At 33.0% G+C, this 19,357-nt stretch overlaps 1 protein-coding gene across 11 annotated transcripts in view; it reads left to right on the plus strand.

The window, feature by feature from the left end:
• LOC108745695 (glutamate-gated chloride channel) overlaps positions 1 to 19,357 on the plus strand; it is a 549,841-nt gene that overhangs the window by 74,014 nt on the left and 456,470 nt on the right. For 10 of the 11 annotated variants that reach the window (XM_018481999.1, XM_018481995.1, XM_018481994.1 and 7 more), the window contains one exon: positions 7,248 to 7,418. In XM_018481999.1, the coding sequence (XP_018337501.1) occupies positions 7,258 to 7,418 (161 nt within the window). In that variant the 5' untranslated portion in view covers positions 7,248 to 7,257. Of the gene's footprint in view, positions 1 to 3,514; positions 3,737 to 7,247; positions 7,419 to 19,357 lie in introns of those variants that run through there. The other variant, XM_018482000.1, reaches the window with a different exon arrangement.

Genomic DNA, 19,357 nt, shown 5'->3' on the forward strand with positions numbered 1-19,357 from the left:
TCTTACGTTGGACAGACGGGCAGGCAATTAAAAACCAGGATTGCCGAACATCGTAATCATATTAGACATAAAGCTTCTGCCCGCTCTGTCATCACCGATCATAGGTTGAGTCACAATCACGATTTTCAATGGGACAATGTTCTGATATTAGACGAGGAGCCTTCGTATAGAAAGCGTTTGATTTCGGAGATGCTACATATTAAAAAACAGAGGAACAGTCTTAATTTACAGACTGACACCGAGGGTCCTAATAAGGCATATCTGCCGATTATAAACAAAGTCTGACTTTCGATCCTGTCGACCCGTCTCCTCTCTCAGTGCGTCGCGTGCTGTTTTAGCGAGCGGTCGGTGTCACGTGCGATGTTGACATGTCTGACTTCGACGATTACATCCCTATCATTGTCATGGGTTTTCACACCTGTCATGCATTGCGGCGGTTCTCATTTCCTGTTCGGATGCGTTGGTGAGTGAGCACTTTGCTTCTTATCTGGGGCGTGTTTTGTTTTTAAATTTTTAAGTTTTTGAGTTTACTTGTTTCTTATGAGTTCCCTTCCTTTTCCGTTTTTCAGTCAGCACTTGACTATGTTTCTTAACATCGGTTTGATTGCCCCATCGCATATACAACATTAGGCTACGTCGAGATCCATCACAATTGCTGATTTCCGCGCGTTAAAAATGTTGCGTCACTGAATGTTATCGATTTATTATTTTTTTGTTGTAATCTTTTATGTCTTTTCGGATTATATTCTTTTTACATCTGAGGAGGGCTCAATCCAGCAGCCGAAACTTGTTTGTTTTATATGTTAATATACGCCGTTTTACTTTTTATTTTATGTATCTATGACTATTATCTTTAATTAAATATATTATGCGTCGACTCTTTTTCGCCATTTATTTTGTTTATTTCATATTACAAGTGTTACATGAGGTACATATTTCATATAATGCGTTTATTGCATTTAGTGCACTGAATTTAATCTACGCACTTTATATTTTGGGCATAAATTCCGCTCGCCAAAAATGCCGTGTATCCTAAATAGGTGGGATATACGAGACAACAAACTAAACAAAGAATACGAAAGCAAAGCACTTGTATTGTTGCTATACATCATGCTTTACTATTCCATTACACGTACGTATCACGAAATAATCACTAAGTCTTTTACACGCCCTACAATAATTATTTTATGTAGACTTTAATTTATAATTTTATTTTTTTTTTGTTCATTACATAACTAAAATAGAATGAAGCAACGCGTAAGATTAAGCGTTAATGCTATTATTATTTAATTCTATCTTAGTTATATAATGGACAAAAAAAAAGATATAGAATGAAGTTTACAGCGTGAGCGCTCAAAGCGGGTGGACCTCATGTCTGCAAGCGTCATACGCTCCTAAACGTGGAGCGGCATTTGGACTACGCGCAGGGCGAGAGGTGAAAGGAATAGCGGAAGGCTGAACCAAGTCGAAAATTGGCTGAAAAGTGCAAATCTTGCTGAATCCTGTTTTAAGTAACCGAAACTGCTTCTTATGCAATCTTTTTCTATAGAAACATAGGCTACTAACAGCAAAATTTATGTGTAATAAACATAGATCCTGTGTCACCATGCCATTTACCCAAGAACCAAAATATCGATCATGAATTGCGTCACATAATTCAAATAACCGATAGCCGAAGTTTCTGTCATTCGTGCTGCAAAATATTAATTATATTATGTTTACGTTTATTATACACTTATGTTTTTTCTTCATAATAAATTATAAAATCTGTGATAATAAAAGTGATCTTTATTTTTAATTATATTAAACTATCAAAATAATTATGTAAAACACTAAGCCAGTTATAGAATATCAACATTTTTTTGCAGCATTGCTTATTATGCTTAAGATTTTTATATAATTATTTTGATTTGTATATTTAGAGAATTTTTTAATATTTTAACAAAATAATTTTCTCATATTATTTTTAAAGATCGGTATAATACTCGTATTAAATATGATAATATTGTTTATTATAATATTTATTTAATATTTATAACATTACGTTTACATTACGTTTACATTTATATTACATTTTAATGTTATATGTTTCTTATATTTCTAATTTTTTTCTGATCTATATTTAATTTTTAGATACAATACTTCAGTAAAATTATTTTCTTGTACTACATTTGAAGTATAATCAATATATTATTATATTAAAGAGTCTGCTACATTAGGAGACCGAAAATAAGGTGATCTTTTGTCATTTTTTTTCAAAAGAAAGACCAATGTTTATCGATTTCAAACTTTTTGTATGTATTAATATAATTATTGTACTATAATTACTATAACTATTGGAATATAACTATTGTATAGAGTACGTACAAATTTTTATGTAAAAAAAAGTATTATAAATAATAAAAATGTAAACATTTAGTTTGCATTTCTTGCAAAATAATATTTATGTTCTTAAAAAAACCAAATATTAAATTTTCTAAAACATTTTATCATAATAATTCTTGTTTACCAGAAACTATTCAATAATTGTTATATACAGGATGTCCCATTCATCACCGGTCGATTTGAATTTCGCGCTATTTTTAAAACGTCAAACCGATTAACCTCAAACTTCACATATGTCATCTAGACAGATGGGAAATTAATCATGGAAAAGTACACGGTGAAAGAACGCGTGCAAATTATTCAGGCGTATTACGAAAAATCACGATCTTAGATTCGGCATCGTTTTAAAAATAGCGCGAAGTTCAAATCGACCGGTGATGAATGGGACACCCTGTATTTACATCGAGAAGTTTTTAGAATAACTGACACCTTTTGCCATAATAATTCTTGCCTATCAGAAACCATTCAATAATTGTTATAAATTTACATTGAGAAGTTTCTAGAATAATTAACATATTTTATCATAATAATTTTTTTCTGTCAGAAATTATTTAATAATTATTACAAATTTACATCGAGAAGTTTCTATAACAGACTTGTGAAGATTGAAGTAAGGAAATACGTGAATCTGGAAATTCCGTGTTTTCCATACAAAGTCATATAAAGTCTCAAGTAATGAAGATTCTATACCGTAATAACTACTCGTACATACATACGTACGTACATATGTAGGCTCTCGTATACGTTAAAGGATGTGAAAAACGCGAATGGCTGGCTGATATACTCGATAATGACCATTGAAACCTTGGATATTGATTACGAAGATATAAATTCTTTACATAATCTAGATGTTATTAATACTATGCGATATATAAAACATGTTAAGAATTGTGCGTTACAAAATGTATTTAAAATATACGACTAGTGGTTGCAACGCCAAAAAGAAACGTAGCAAATTTAAAATAAAACATGAAACTTTTTAAATATATTTTGATTTTTTTCCCTCTTTCCCTGTAGTTCAGAATTACTTAATAATAGCTGTTCAGTACTGTTACATCCAAGCTCCGATTATATGTGTGGGTAGGTTTAGAGAAAGAAGGAATAAGAAGGATGGAGTATATGAAGGATGTTAGAGCAGACGCTTTGTCTTGCATGCATTCGCGGGAAGGGGATGGAACGAATCGAATGCACCTTTTATAGCTCTGGAATATGAGTCAACATCCTGAAGGGATACTATAACACCTGTTTCCAACGAACAATGCAAACGTCGGTCCGAATTTTGAATCAAAGAACTTAATCCTTATAACTCGGGACCGGACCATATGCGATCTCTGACGAGAGGCAGGAGTCGGTACGAGGTCTTACGATTCTTAAATAAATGAAGATTGATGCATGTCATATTAAAAGTATAGTTTATTATTAACCTAAAATTTTCTTAGTATTATAGTATACAATAATTTAAAGTAAACGTATTTGTGTTTGCGACTAACATATTATAAAAGAAATCTAGCCTTTTAACAAGAATTGTACATTATCAGTTGCATCTGCATTGGTAACTATTATTTTAACATGTTATAAGTGTAAGCTAGTATTTTCTCTCTTGAATAATCTTGTATTTTTAATTCATCTTATTGTAATATTTATTTTTATAACTATTGTAATTACTATGAGCTGTTATACATTGCGAAACGCGGTTGGTGACTTAAATCATTAATCGCAGAATTGCTAATTAATTACATAAAAGACTAGTATACATATTTTTGTCAAAGTTAAATCATGCTGAGTCTGCCGTGTGCGTATATGTGTGTGCGTGTGCGTGTGCGTATGTATGTACGTGTGCGTGTGCGTATGTATGTACGTGTGCGTGTGGGTGTGCGTATGTATGTACGTGTGCGTGTGCGTGTGTGTGTATGTGTGTGTGTGTGTGTGTGTGTGTGTTCACGACTAAATAGTATTCATTTAATTTCGTTAATTATATAAGAGAAGGGGAAGAAAGAAATTAAAAAAAAAAGGCTATTGAGACTAAGAAAGGATGGGGGGAGTGGGGAAGGAAAATAGGTATAAGGGCTTCTGATGATTGTCCGGTTATAACACTCCTGATGCGGGATCTGCGGTTTGGAAATTTATAGTAAAGGTGTTTGGGGGAAGGGGTTCGGAAATTCGAAACTGAGAGAAAAGGAAAGACAATGAATGGGGATTCCATGGTGGAAGTAGTAATGAGAACGGAGAGGAGGGACCTTGACTAAGAACTCCACAATTGACGTTGAGTCAGCGGGAGAAACAGAATAAGAAAAAGGGGGAGTATCAGGAAATATACGTTGGATTAATTGTGACGAGATGAATTCGGTCAGGGAAGGAGATCGAGGGGGAGGAGTTCCTGCGGGATGAATACTATTTTCGTTATTAGTATCATTGTTAGCTACAACATTAGCATTAGTCTTATTGCTATTACTATTCATTGCTTATTTCATTGATGTATGCCTGATAGGCCTCGTCTAGAATCCGACGGGCCTCCTTGCGGCGCTGGGTGCGTAAGCGTTTAGCCGCGCGGGAAAGGCGTGTACGCGGCCGATCACTCATTATGATTTTAAAATAAAAAAAAACTGTTTAATTGTCAGATTCTGCGTAGAAAAAAGGAAGGGAGAGAGTGAAATTCGCGGACTTGTAAATAAGGGATACAGATTCCATCGAAGAAATCGATGAATGTGAGAGGATAAGGACGATAGACGAATTGTGGGAGCAAAAAATTAAAAGTGCAGAAACTGAAAGGGAAGTTGTTTAAGAGTTTTCCTAGACAGTGATGTGGTAAGGTTCTCGAAATAAGTAATTGAAAAGAGAAACTTGCTATTCTGCAAGTTTAGGTTTTTGAATATGACTCAAAGGTCCGATCTCCTTGATTGTCCAAGGACTCCAAGAGGAGAGTTGACTCAGTGATGTGGAGGCTTCGATTGAGTCACACTTATTACTTGACAGTAACAACAAGTAGGTCACTCGATCTAACGGATCGCGGTTCATCACTATGATCGATGGAGCGATAAGGTCACGGACCGGCAAAATTTCGTATCAGAGATGGAGTTTTACTGACGTAACTATGTGTAGTCGCGAACCAGCAGAGTTTCGGAGATGGAGTTTGACTGACTGACTGTTCGTGAAGGGCCTCCTTTTTATATTCGCGAGTTAGTGATACAGAGCTGTGTTACTGGTCTAATCCTTTACATTATTATGTCTCTTTAATCGGGATTTTCGAAGTGATATCATTTTCTGAAAAAACAACGTTTATCACCAACATTAGCTTTAGTTATCCAATATTTTTTTTTTCACAAGGCACAGAATTGGGGAGATTTTTTATTGTATGCGCGTCATCAACGTTTAAATTTATTTTTCAATTTTATAAGATCCACTTCAAATTAGCAACATTTGTAACAAAATTTTTACATAGAAACATGATTCAAAGCATTCAAAAGTTATGACTAAATTTTAAAACGCTTTTTCAAACATCGCTTTGTAATCATTTTTTGCAGAGGTAAGAAAACTTTGAATTTGGCCTTCTTAACGCTAATTATAAATGATCTTTTAATTTCAAGAAATTAACTTCAACTTTTTCGAAAATAATCATAATAATATGTTTTAAAAAGCATTTTGTAAAAGTTGAAATCTTTAATTTCGAAATGGATAATTAATATTTTAATCTGACTGATTTTTTATAGAGCTATACGAACACAAATGAATATCCATCAAATCTGAAAATTTTGTACAAATTTTACAAAAGTCTATGGTGTGAAGTAAAATCCACACAAAGGCGGTTTACAGCAGAAAGAGTGATTTTTTACTTTCAATTTGCTTTTTTATTGAACATTGTATAATTTTTTTTCACCGAGTTATTCAACATTGAAGCAAAGGTGATCATTTTTAACAATACAGATAATTTTAACAATACGGATTTTTGTAATCGGTTCTTTTAGCTGCACTACTATTTTTTTGTACATCGAAAAAAAAGTGTTGCAACCTTTCTGATCGGCACTTTATGTGTAGCATGGAGTATAGAAAATAGGAGACTAAACTTACATGGATGAGGCCATTAAAAAGCGTGGTCAAAAGTGGTCACTTGAATTAGTTTAATCGAGATGTCATTTTTGTTCCACGATACCATTCTCTCTCGCAGTTTGTATGGTAGGTCATATCAATTTTACATGAAGAATGCTCCATTCTTCATATAGTTTTAATGATAATTTACATCTTCTTATTACTGTCAGAGAGTGATATCAAAGAATAACATCTCTATCTGTAAGTTATGTGTATTTGGTTGTGTGTGCATAAGCGTGAGAGGAGTTTTGCGATTCAAATGCCGTCTACCGAGCACTATCAATATCAATTCAGAATTTTGATTTTGATCACACTTTTCAAAGCCTAGTTCGGCCTCTTATTCTTTATATTCCATGATGTTCAGATAACAGTAACAAATAAGATTACTTAGTGCCCGCACTGAAACATTATCATGTTTCCAGATATGTTAAATTAATATTAAAATTGATACAAAAATACATTGAATCCATATGTACATTAAATACACATGATAGCTAAAGTGTTAATGCTATAGTATTACAAAAGTTATATTGCAGTTTTACTGAGACATAATAACGTTCCTAAAAAAGGCAAGCTTATTCTGAAAGATTTTTTTTAATTAAAATGTAAAATAATATTTTTGTCAGTATAGTAAAAAATTATAACAAACTGTGCTTATTTTTTAATTACAAATAATAAGTTTTTGAACAATTTTATTTTTGTGAAAAGAAAAAAACAAATTCAAATTTATAGTAGTAATCAAGATATTTTAACGTCAAGATATTACTTTTCTGTTTCAGATGACATAGAATGGGTTGGGTGGCGCTAGGGCGGTGTGCGAGTGGTGGCGGCCGCCTCTCATCTATCCTTTCGCTATCTCTCACCTCCTTCGTGAGTTCCTTAATCTTCACATCCCTTTGTATCCTTACACTTGCCCTTACACTCGTCTCTCTCGTTCGTGCCGAAGACATGTACGTATAGCATACATAAGATAATCGCCATATACGAATTGCCTTTTAGCTTCTCGAACGTTTAGCTCCTCCAATCATAATATGCTATTTTATAATCCGGACACTGACAAGAGGTTTGTTTGCGTCGCATACTCCAATATGCTTCAACATTCCTACCATAGCTCCTAACGAGCACGTTTAAGTGAGTTGGAGCTACGGTTGGAAGAATAAGAGCATGTTGGAGCATGCGACGTGAACAAACTTAAGGAAAAGACAAGTCCAGATGTAAAGCATCCATAGATGTAGTATTTCTAGACCGAGCATTGTCAGAAATTTGAAGAATATGGGTAGTCCTCATTTAGTAAAGGATGCACTCACTTAGTTCAAAGAAAATCGAGGGAGAATGGAGCGGAGTGTTTCTCTTCTCTGATTGGTTCCGCCATTTACAGTGCAACTTCCGCAAATGTATATGTGTGTGTATGTACATATATATATCATACACACAATATTAGTGCGGTACAATACTAATGTGTGCAGTACTGTATATTTCATCACGCTCCTACCATATCTCCTACTCATTTCAACAGTATACTATAAATGACAGCTTCCGGTGAGTCCGCTTCATTCTCCTTCAATTCTTTCTGACTTGATTCAAGTGTGTTCTCTCTCGTTTCGCGCATGTACATAAAATGTATCACTGAGAAAGGGGATCGAAAGAGAGAACGAGGAATTGAAATGTAACAGCTTACAGTCAGATCGGCGAAGAGAGTCTCGTATATGTTCTATGAGAGTCTCACGACGAGTGCGAACCGGGACGGATGTGTTTCGTCTTCGCTTGGATGTTGCATCATTTCAAATTTTTGTTAGCCTGCTTTTTCGTGCTTTTGATCCCCTCTTTTACAGATATACTTTACATGCATGTACGAAATGAGAGAGAACGCACCTGGACCAAGTCAGAGAGAATCAAGGAAGAGTGGAGCGGATTCAGTCGGAAGTCGTCATTTTCAGTTATCGTTGGAGTATGCAGAGGATATGATAGGAGCGTGATGGAACATACGGTGCTACACACATTATATAATATTGTACCGCATTAGTATTGTGTATATGTACATACACATACATGTACATTTGCGAAAGTGTACAATAAATGGCGGAACGAATCAGAGAAGAGAATACTGTCCGCTCCATTCTCCCTTGATTTTTTTCTAGACCGAGTGAGTACGTCCTTTTCTAGATGAAAACTACTCCCACTTCTCAAATACTTGGTCTAGAGATACTATATCTATAGAAGTGTCAAATGGGATGAGCCATAACTTATTCAAAAGGGAAGGTTGTACCAATAATGTAAAAAAGCGTTTGGGTGGATGGGCTTTTGAATCTGAGAAATTTGCAATTAAAGTTGGGCGTCCGATCAGCTGTATAAGTATTAGGACTGTGGATCGTAAACAAGAAAACGGTAAGTTAAGCGGATTGTGGTGTTCGATTATACTTTTTCTTATCCGGTTAACGAAAGCTCGAATCCCCGCTGATAATTTGGCTATTTTTATAAGTTAATAACTCGTTAACCATTGCAACAATTGTAAAATGGTAGAGAATTTTTCTTCTCAGTTTAGTCCATTCTGCCCCTGTGCGAAAGATTTATCATTAATTTCCAAATATCCTGTATATAACAATAAATAACAAAATTTCTTTAAGTTTCAATTATTTATTAAAAAATTTAGATTTATTTTAGACATTGCTGTACAATTTTTTAATTACTAATTGATTGATATTATATAAATAGAATAACTTTACAAAAAAAAAAATCAACAATGTTTTCCTCCAAATATTTGCTGCATGAAATGTTTCTACAAAAATATTTATAAAATCTTCATAGTGCGCATCCTTTTGTGTTTTAAAAGTTTTTGCTTTGATTTTCATAAACAACATTGTAAGGCAATATCTAAATTTTATAATAAATAATTAAAACTTCAAGAAATCTTGTTATTTATTTTAATATATAACAAAAATTGCAATTATTTTTACTTAAAAAAGAAAAAGAAAAATAAATTACATTATAAAATATGATTGTTACTTTAAAAAAAAATTAACACTACGGGAATTCGAACTTTCGTTGACCAAATCAGAAAAAGTATAATCGTGTTCACAGCACAGTTCGCTCAGCTACTCCGTTTTCTTGTTTGCGGCCTACAGTCTTAATACTTATCGACAGCTGATCCTATGCCCGCTTTTCACTGTAGTATTCTTAGAATCAAAACCCCATCCACTCAAACTTGTTTACAGTGTTAGTACACGCAATTTCTTTTCTCTAATGAGTGGCTTATCTCATTTGATACTTTACAATTCTTGCTATTTGTGAGAAATGAAAAATAAAAGTTGTATTTTTGCGCACTCTCAACTTTTAGTCTTTTTTACATTAATCGTTATATATTCCAACAGTAAACATTTTTTTAGTAATCAATACGGATTTCGCAGTAACGATTACTACAGTAACGAATACAAATCGATATATGATTAAGATTTATTAATCCAGTATTGAATCAGTATTGTATTGTTTTATAATTATTACGATAAAGACTAGTGTAACGATTCCTATTACACTACACGCGGAAATTACACCATCAAGTGTCACACGGTTAAAAAATGGATAAGCAATGTAACTTCTATGAAAATAGCCAGAATATGATGCTTAAAAAAGTATTTTCAAGCTTGAAATCTCTGCTTTCCAGATATTTACTTTAAATTGCAAGAAGGTCGGAAGAAATTAGGCACAACAAAGAAACTATCAGCGTCAAGGCTGTATGGTTCGATGGCAGGACGGAAGTCTATCAATATGAAGGAGACCACGTCTCGGCTCGAATCTCAGAGCCCTCTGATTTTTCTCGTGTTGTTGCTTATTTCTTATAAAATAATGACTGATTTTTACGGAGGTACACATAAACAAACATTCATAAAATCTCAAATTTTTTAACGAACTTTGCGAAGTTTTATTTAAATGAAAAGTCCAGCACAAATACAGTTTACAGTTTTCTACAGCGTGAATCTTTACTTTGAATTTACTTTTTTGTTGAGCATTAAACATTTCTTTTATTGTTATTTAACATTGAAGCAAAAAGTGTTACTTTAACTTTGACTATTCATGAAAGACGAACGGGGTAACGCACAGTATTCGTAAAACAATGAATGAAAAAGTTCTATATTTTCTCTTTAACATACTCTTATCATTTTTTTTAGATATAAATAAACTTTTTATATAAAAACTTAAGTAAAAGATGAAGTTGAAAATTGAAGTAATTACTTGTTCCTATTCATCTTTATTTATCCCGCTTAAAAAAGGAGAGGAATCTTATAATGTTAATATATAGTTTTAAACTTTAGAATCTACTAATTTCAATGAGATAAAAAAACGGTTGCGACATTTTTTAATCAATATTTTTCATGTTTGAAGTTATGACTTCGAGCAAAATGACATTTGCTGATTCTATTCTTACATCGCAACAGGCGATCATCGTTAGCGTTATCCGAAGTATACTACGTGAAGATAGCACAGATGGATTTAAGTTTCTTATGTGTGTGTGAATGCAAATGCGAATGCGCGCGCGCGCGCGTGTGTGTGTGTGTCACGTGCTCGCGTGAGTACATAATAAGGAAATTAAATTTTTAGTTTTAGGTATTGCTGCTTCTTTTATGAATGTCTCTTAATGTCTCTTACTGCATGTTTATGCATCGTTGGATTGCTGTCTGTGAAGTTTGAATATCAAATTCCCAACAGGGAGCTTCCGTTAACTGCCCTAAAGTTCTTAATCGTGAGTACTGTCATTGTAATCAATGCTCAAGTATATTCCAGATATGCTCGGTCGGTTGAGGTCAAGACTCATCGACGGAAGGTTTAAACCGTTAACACGATTTTCTCTGAAAAATATATGATAGATGCAATATGGCAACGGGTACTATCATATAAGTATGAATCTATGCTTTATCCGATTACGCATGGAAGAATATTATACGGACGCGTTGATATATATTATATTTCATTGATATATAGTCTAGTTAATTCAAGAGATAGTATAATAATAAGTGAAATAAATCGAGATACCGGCCTATACCACAACGGAACTACTCTTAAGAAAGATCAAACTGACAGTACTCAGACAGCTAAGTTTGTAGAAAGCAGATTTTTTTAAATATCTGCTACACACTATGCCAACAAAATAACAATACAATTGTTACAGAATTAGATGTACATAATAATGTTGACAGACTGCTAGAAAAAACGTAACAGAATCTGCAAGCAGAAGTAAATGACAGACTAGAGAAAGAAACAAAGCAGATTTATGGTATAATCTGATAGTATTATATATTGTTTACAGAAACCAAGCAGATCCTGTCGACATCACTTAGATTGTCAGAAATGACGCAGATCCTGCTTTGACACGATTTGACAGCAAATTGTTGACAGAAACCCAGCAGATTCTGGGACAATCTGCGACAATCAATTATCAATTATCAATTTCTGTCGACAATCTCCTGTCAGATCGTGTCAGAGCAGGATCTGTGTCGTTTTTGCTGACAGTCTAGCGTCAGATAATGTCGGCAGGATCTGCTCAATTTCTGCTAACAATTTGCCTTCACATTATGTCGACAAGCAATGTTAACAGAACATAAGCCTAATGCGGACGCAGTTGATGGCAGATTGCCGTCATTTTCTGCTCGAATCTGCTGACAGTCTTCTAGAAGACTGCAGACATTTTGCTATCTAGGGACTTATGGAGATTCTTTTCATTTCGCTCTCCACGATAATTCCATATTTGTGTTTGTCTGTTATTCTGGTACAAAGAAAATGATGACTGCAGCAAACTATGGAAGAACTCTGTCAAATTTGGCATCAAATTCCACAGACATTCAGTGATACATAAACATGCATCAATGTTTAAGAGACGTTATTCATAATAAAGCCAACAATATCTTTACGGAAAAATATAATTGGAAGCCGATGGTAGTACTAACTAATAGTAACTATGGATCAACTTATTAATTTGGCGAAAGTAACTATTAGTATGCAGTATTAGAAACCATGTGTCAATGAATTATTATTAATGAGAAAATGATTATTACTGTTTAGCATCATATTATATTTTAGAATTCTACATTCGGCAAAATTATGATAAAAAAATTGTTTTCCTTTGAGTTTAGGAATTGATTCTCTGGAAACTGCTATTTTGATGATTCACAAACATCTGAATGTTAATGCATCTATAGTTGCGATATATCTAGTTAATAGATATTTAAAAAGCTGATTGAAAGAATACAAAGTATATAGTTAAAATGTATTCTTTAATAAATGTATCCAAAAATGATTGAACAACTATTTGCAGTTAGTCAAAGATCTCTTGCGAAAAAATAAGATTGGAAGCCGATAGTAACTATTGACAATAACAATAAAGTTCTAAAGAAATAAATCAGATTGAATAAAATGCCAATCAGAGCCAGTACTAGGCGTACGTGTGCGTCACATATTCTTTATTATATAACAATTAATTTAGACGCATGCATTACATGTCTTTGAAATAGTTAATGCAGAAAAACAGTTCAATAAAGAAATCGCGGTAAGGTGTCAGTGTTACAAGGATTGATAAGTTTCTTAAAAATGAATTCATTTTAGAATTTTATCAGACTTTATGGCTATGTTATCCTTAAAAGAAAAACGAACGATTTTACAATAAAGAATAAAATAAATCAACACTTAATATATAAAAATTACTTATTAGCAGTAAAATTATAGAAGAATAATATTCTAATTCTCTAACAAACTCTCTAATAAACTCTAATTATGGCAACGGTATTGTTAACAACTGTGGCGGTCAATTCGACATCACACATCTTTCGCGCGTTCGAAATGTGCAAACTGCAAGAAAAGTGCAATTATTTCAACGCATATATGAATCAGCTTGCATAAAATTAATTTCCGAATAAAGTAATAGGTTGAATTTCACATGTTTCAAAAACGTTCAGGCATAAAAGAATCGCAAAATACGGGCATCGTCACTTCTGCCTTTTCCGTTTGGAGTAGCTGAAGCATAATCTATTTTTTATTTGACCTTACGGCTTTATCCTGGCGACTTGCGGCGATCTGCTCGACAGGATCGATTCCACGGCGGTCTCTCCACACTCGACGGATCTGCTGTCTACCTGGAGGATCGTCCTGATCCGTTAAAATTATCACCGGTGCGGCTTCTCCTCGAGAGACCCTGACAAAGTGGGATTTTCGGATTTGGCGCTCTCCTCGCTGAACGGTATCTCTGCTGATGTCTCCGCTCCGAGAGGACTAAGGAAGTCAGACGCAGCCTGCAGTCCAAGTGACGAGAGGAAGGCGATACAAATCGCCGACTCGACTGCTGATCTCCAGAGGAATCCAGCATCGACTGACGAGTAAGGAGCAAGGAACCCTTATCGATGACGGCTGGGAAGAGACGCCCGAAGGAACTCCGATGACATTCTCGCCGAAGAGTTCTCCAAGCTACACATCGGTAGAATCGCCACCTTTCTATACGCTGAGAGAATTGCCACCTTCAAATGACTCGGAGTAACTGGGACCAATAAAACTTACCATGACTTTTCCAAGAGTAATCTGGAGAGAGAGAAATGACTGAGAAGAAGCCAATTGGTCCTTTTCAGGATCACATTATAAAATCAACGCACATATTAAATTATAGAAAATTAAATAAAGATACTTTTTGATACAAACTCGCTACGGATAATTTTCGCCGTTCAACAATTGTACGACTCTAAATAACAAATATTATTGAAAGAAAACATCACGAGTTTTTGAAAAGATCTAAATATAAAGAAGTGAGTAAGTTAGTATCATTTTGTAAATTAAACCGTTTTTTTGTTTAACTTTTTCTATAACAATTGACTTACAATCATAACTGTTAATTAACGAATAGTCACTGTTGGGCCATCAATACTACAATTGTAACGATTGGTTTTACAGTGGTACTAATTGACGCTTAAAGAATGGTTGGGAGGACCAATGATTTCGCAACTTATTATTAGTAAACTATCTTTGCATTATAAACAGTAATATTTGGAAAGACTAAATTGTTATTATTCATAATCTAATGGTTACATTCTTTTGCTAATTTTTATTATTGAATTGCAATGTAGTAATCATTAGTTTTCCTAATCGTATGCTTTAAGTTAGTCAATGATTATAAATGAGAACTCAATCATTGCTATTAGTGGTACAATAATTACTATTCGTCAGACAATCAATTATGATTAATTGTCAATATAAAAAATAGTTATTATGATGTTCAGTGTCAATACCAAAAATAGTTACGATATTCAGTTTATTGAAGCTATAAATATTTAGATTTATTTATGAAAAAAATGTATATATTTTAAGAAATAGAAATAATGATTACTCGTATAATGATCAAAACTAGATCTTTAATGCTTAAATAATTCAGTCTGAATTACTATATACAAGGTGTCCTGAATTTAAATATTTAAACTTTGGGAACGTGTAGAGAATCGATAAACTAAGAAAAAAAGTCCTAGAGATAGTCCTCGTTTTTGCTTCATTTTGAAAAAAAAAAATCGCAAAAAAAGATAAAACGTAGTTTTCATTTATGTACTTTCTCATTACTTATTCATATATTTATTCACTTGCTTAATGTAAATATTGTTTAATGTTGCAGCAATGCAAGCGTTGCATTTAGTACGGACAGCTTGTGTTGCAACCAAACACTGATTTGGCGTTATTTGGTGCATTGTAGCCATGATTCGATTTCTCAATTAAGTTGATTGGCGACGAATAAACTTCCTGCTTTAGTATCCTCCACACAAAGAAGTCCAGTGGTGTCTAATCAGGTGATCGAGGTGATCAAGATACTACTCCTCTACGTCCATCGTTGTGGATAATGTTTGTCTAGCCAAGCTCGAGCAGCTCTATCATAATGAACTGGACATCCATCGAGTTGAAACTACATTTCAATATATTGTTGCAGGTGGATGTCTTTTAAATAATCAAAGAATCACGTAGAGGAGTAATACTTTGGCCACTCCGATTACGTGATTTCTTTAGACAGACATTATCCACAACTATAGATTGGATGTAGAGGAGTAGTACCTTGACTGACCACTCCGATCACCTGATTTGACATCACTGGACTTCTTTGTGTGGAGGATTCTGAAGCAGGAAGTTTATTCGTCGCCAGATCAGTTTGTCAACTCAAGAGAATAATTAAGAAATCGAATCGAGGCTGTAGTGCATCAAATATCGCTAGATCAGTGTTTGTCAACACGAACTGTCCGTACTAGATGCAACGTTTAAATTGCTGCAAGAGGCCAACATTTTGAATAATGTTTACACTAAGTAAGTGAATAAATACAACGTGAATAAGTAATGAGAAAGTATAAAAATAGAAACTACGTTTTGCCTTTTTTTGCAATTTTCTCCAAAACGAAGCAAAAACGAGCATATCTCTACAGGACTTTTTTTCTTAGTTTATCGATCGTGTACACGTTCTCAAAGTTTAAACATTTAAATTCGAGACTCTGTATATATGTTGCACAGTACGTAGCAGGAATGTCTGGGGTTCAATTTTAGTGGTCCAAGTTTCATTCTTAATCGCTTTTACGTTCATGATTAAAATATGACATGACCGGATGTTGCATCAGCGATCAAGAATGTATCGTTTGTAAATTGTTAATAAATAAAAATAAGTGGCTAAAAATTCCAAACAATATTATAAATACACCACTCTACGCAAGATATTAGACCACTCTTTTTCAAATAATGGATACATTGTTAAATAATTTTTTAAAGAACGTATTTGTACAATCCGTATATGACTTACAATGTAACGAACGTTTTTTACGTTAATTTTTATATAATTGACAAAATTCGATTCTCACAAATTAAGTCAATTTGTCAAACTAACGGCGACGACAGCTTTGTGCAAACTAATTTATATTTATTTGTATATATATTGAAGATAGTTTAATTAAGACCAAAACATCTATATTTCATTTAAAAATTGTTCTTTGTAAATTTAATAAATTTATATATTTTTTTGCTTCTAATATCTTGCGTAATGGTATATGCCCTTTATAATATTATTTTGTAAATTGTGTTTTGACAGCTGGTCGATGTAATTTCAGTTTTGATAAGTGAAATTTCTCTCTGTCAAATAACCTAGTGGTTGGATTGAAAACGTTTCAATATTCCTTCATCCGGAAAAAATGTCAAAAGTTTTTTTAGTGAAATCTTTGAAATATTTCAAAGCTTAATATTAAAGCTAAAGGAAGCGGATTAAAGCCTTTATATTATAAATCAGATAAGTTGTAGTTTTGAAAAATATAATATTATATAATTGCTTTTACTTACTAATAAAAAAATATACTTTGTAAGCTGTTTTTCTTACACAGGTAATAATAAATAAGCTACACTGAGTGCAAAAAGTATTCGTTCAGAGAAAATAATTTTTAAAAAAACTTTATTTTTTTAAAGTAAATATTATCCAGCGAGAAATGAGTCATCGAATTGATGTCGAATCGATATCGATACGATGATTTTAATATTAATTCTATGACTTTAATATTAATTCGATTGACGATCATTTCTTGCCGGATAATTAACAATTTATTCATAAAGAATAAAATATTGTATGTTTCTTAAAATTATATATACCATAAGATATATAGGTACATTAATTATATAGAAAATATATCATCTAAAAAATAAGCGAAAATTAAAAATTCTATTGTTTGAATGCTTAAAAAGTATTCGTATAATTGAGAAATTTAGTTTCTAAAATCAGGAATATATGCGAAACTTGTTTGTTTATGTTAGAACAGAATATATTAATTGCAAAATTGCTAATTAATCTTTATTTTTTATAAATAAAACTTTTTTTTATAAAAAATTTCCTTGTACGTATACTTTCTGCTCTCACTGTATACAGGATGGCATCAATTTATGGCTCCAACCGTGAGCAGATAGAACGGACTACTGAATCGAAACTGAATCGAAAAGTCCTGTACCATTTTGCAATGCTTGCAATAATTAACGATATTAATGTTTAAAGATAACCGAATACGCCTGACTTACTATTGTCGAAGGTACGGCTTACCGAGCGTTCGGCACGCGAGCCGCGAGGATGGCCGCGCTGTGCTGTTCGAGCTCAGAGACTCGCAAGCGGGGCGCTTGCCCCACTCCCCGCGCGCCAAGCTATCAATGGCGGATATTCGACGTTTTAGAAATAATATCTCGATTGCGAAAATTTGTATGTGCCAAAATTGAATTAAAAATATTTTATAAAGCTTTTGCTAGTCTATCCCCCACTTATAAGAATAGGCTGGCAATATATACTATTGTATATAGCGTGAGTCCATATTTGTGTTCTCTGATCGAATTTTTGAAATTTATTAATTATACTATCAATGTTGTGCGAAGTAAAGACAGTACTTTTTGACATACAAAAATTAATTTAGAAAGCTTTGCAATTGTTAATATGTATTGCATACAAGTGATTCGAAATACATTTAAAAAATAATATAAATGCTGTTTTATGTTTTAATTTTTTACACGATCATTCGATGAAATTTATGCAGATGTTCGAACTTCCATAAGCGGTAGTGTAGAAAAATGCAGCAAAATATCATTCTAGTGCTAAGAGAGAACGCAATTTTTTTCTTCTTTTTTTAAGTAACGATTATATCATTACAAAGAATATTTTCTTAATTATATAATTTTAAAATACTCTTATTATTTATTTGAAACACAAGTAATATTTATGTAACATTTTTTCTATGTATATGTGCACGCTTCAGAACGAACTAAACTGAGTTTTTTCCAACAGTTCTTGATCATTTCGCAATTTTCGCAATTGAGTTATTATTTCTAAACGTCGAATATTCACCATTGATAGCTTGGCGCGCGGGGAGTAGGGCAAGCGTCCCGCTCACCACCACGAGCCTCTAAACTCGAACGGTGCGGCGCATTGATAGGCCACTCCTCGGTGGGCCGTACCCAGTGTTGCCAAACGTACGACTATAGTCGTATCCGTATGATTATTTCATTTTTTGTATGACATACAACTGCAATGGATGTCGTATGCCGTTTTGTACTACTATTTAATTATGTACGAGTATGACTATTTATATCACAACATATTGCATACATCTACAAGATGTTTTTTTTTCAGAAAAAAACATAGACCCTGAGTGCAATTCACATTGAGCGTAATTAGTGTAGGAATTACAAATAATAATAAACTCAGCCAATCAGCTATCATTGATCTATTTTATCTAATTGGTTCCTACACTAGTTACACTTATAGTGTTTTTCATTGGCATAACTAGTGCGCACTCAGTCCATTTTATAGCATGGAAAAAAATCCTCAAAAACGGCGACATTATCGTATGAGGTTTTCACTCTCAGGTTCTCTCTAGTAGAAGAGTGTTGAACTTCCATCATGCATGCAACGAGAACAAACCTTAAGCAATTAAATAGCAAATGTAATTGGTTTTTATCTTAGAGTCCAACACATTTCTTGTAGAAAGCGCTCATAAAGTGCATTTTATTTGACGCTAAACATATTAAAAATTTTCGATATGACTGTAATATACCTATATAGACAAAAAAGAAAAATTAAAAAATATGTTAAAAAGAAATTCATGTATAAAGGAATTTTAATATTAAAGATAATGACAAAAATTTTGCAATTCAAAATTACAAAATAGTCAATTTCAAGTGTGTGACAATTGCATTATATATATATAAACAATTGTCATTATACATACGAGTATATATACATTTGCATTATATATATATATATAATATATATATATGTATATATAATAATATATATGTATATATATATGTATGTATATATATATATATATATATACATATATATATATATATATATATATATATATATAAAATGCAC

The sequence above is a fragment of the Trachymyrmex septentrionalis genome, unplaced genomic scaffold (genome assembly GCF_001594115.1).
Source record: "Trachymyrmex septentrionalis isolate Tsep2-gDNA-1 unplaced genomic scaffold, Tsep1.0 scaffold147, whole genome shotgun sequence".
NCBI lineage: Eukaryota > Metazoa > Arthropoda > Insecta > Hymenoptera > Formicidae > Trachymyrmex > Trachymyrmex septentrionalis.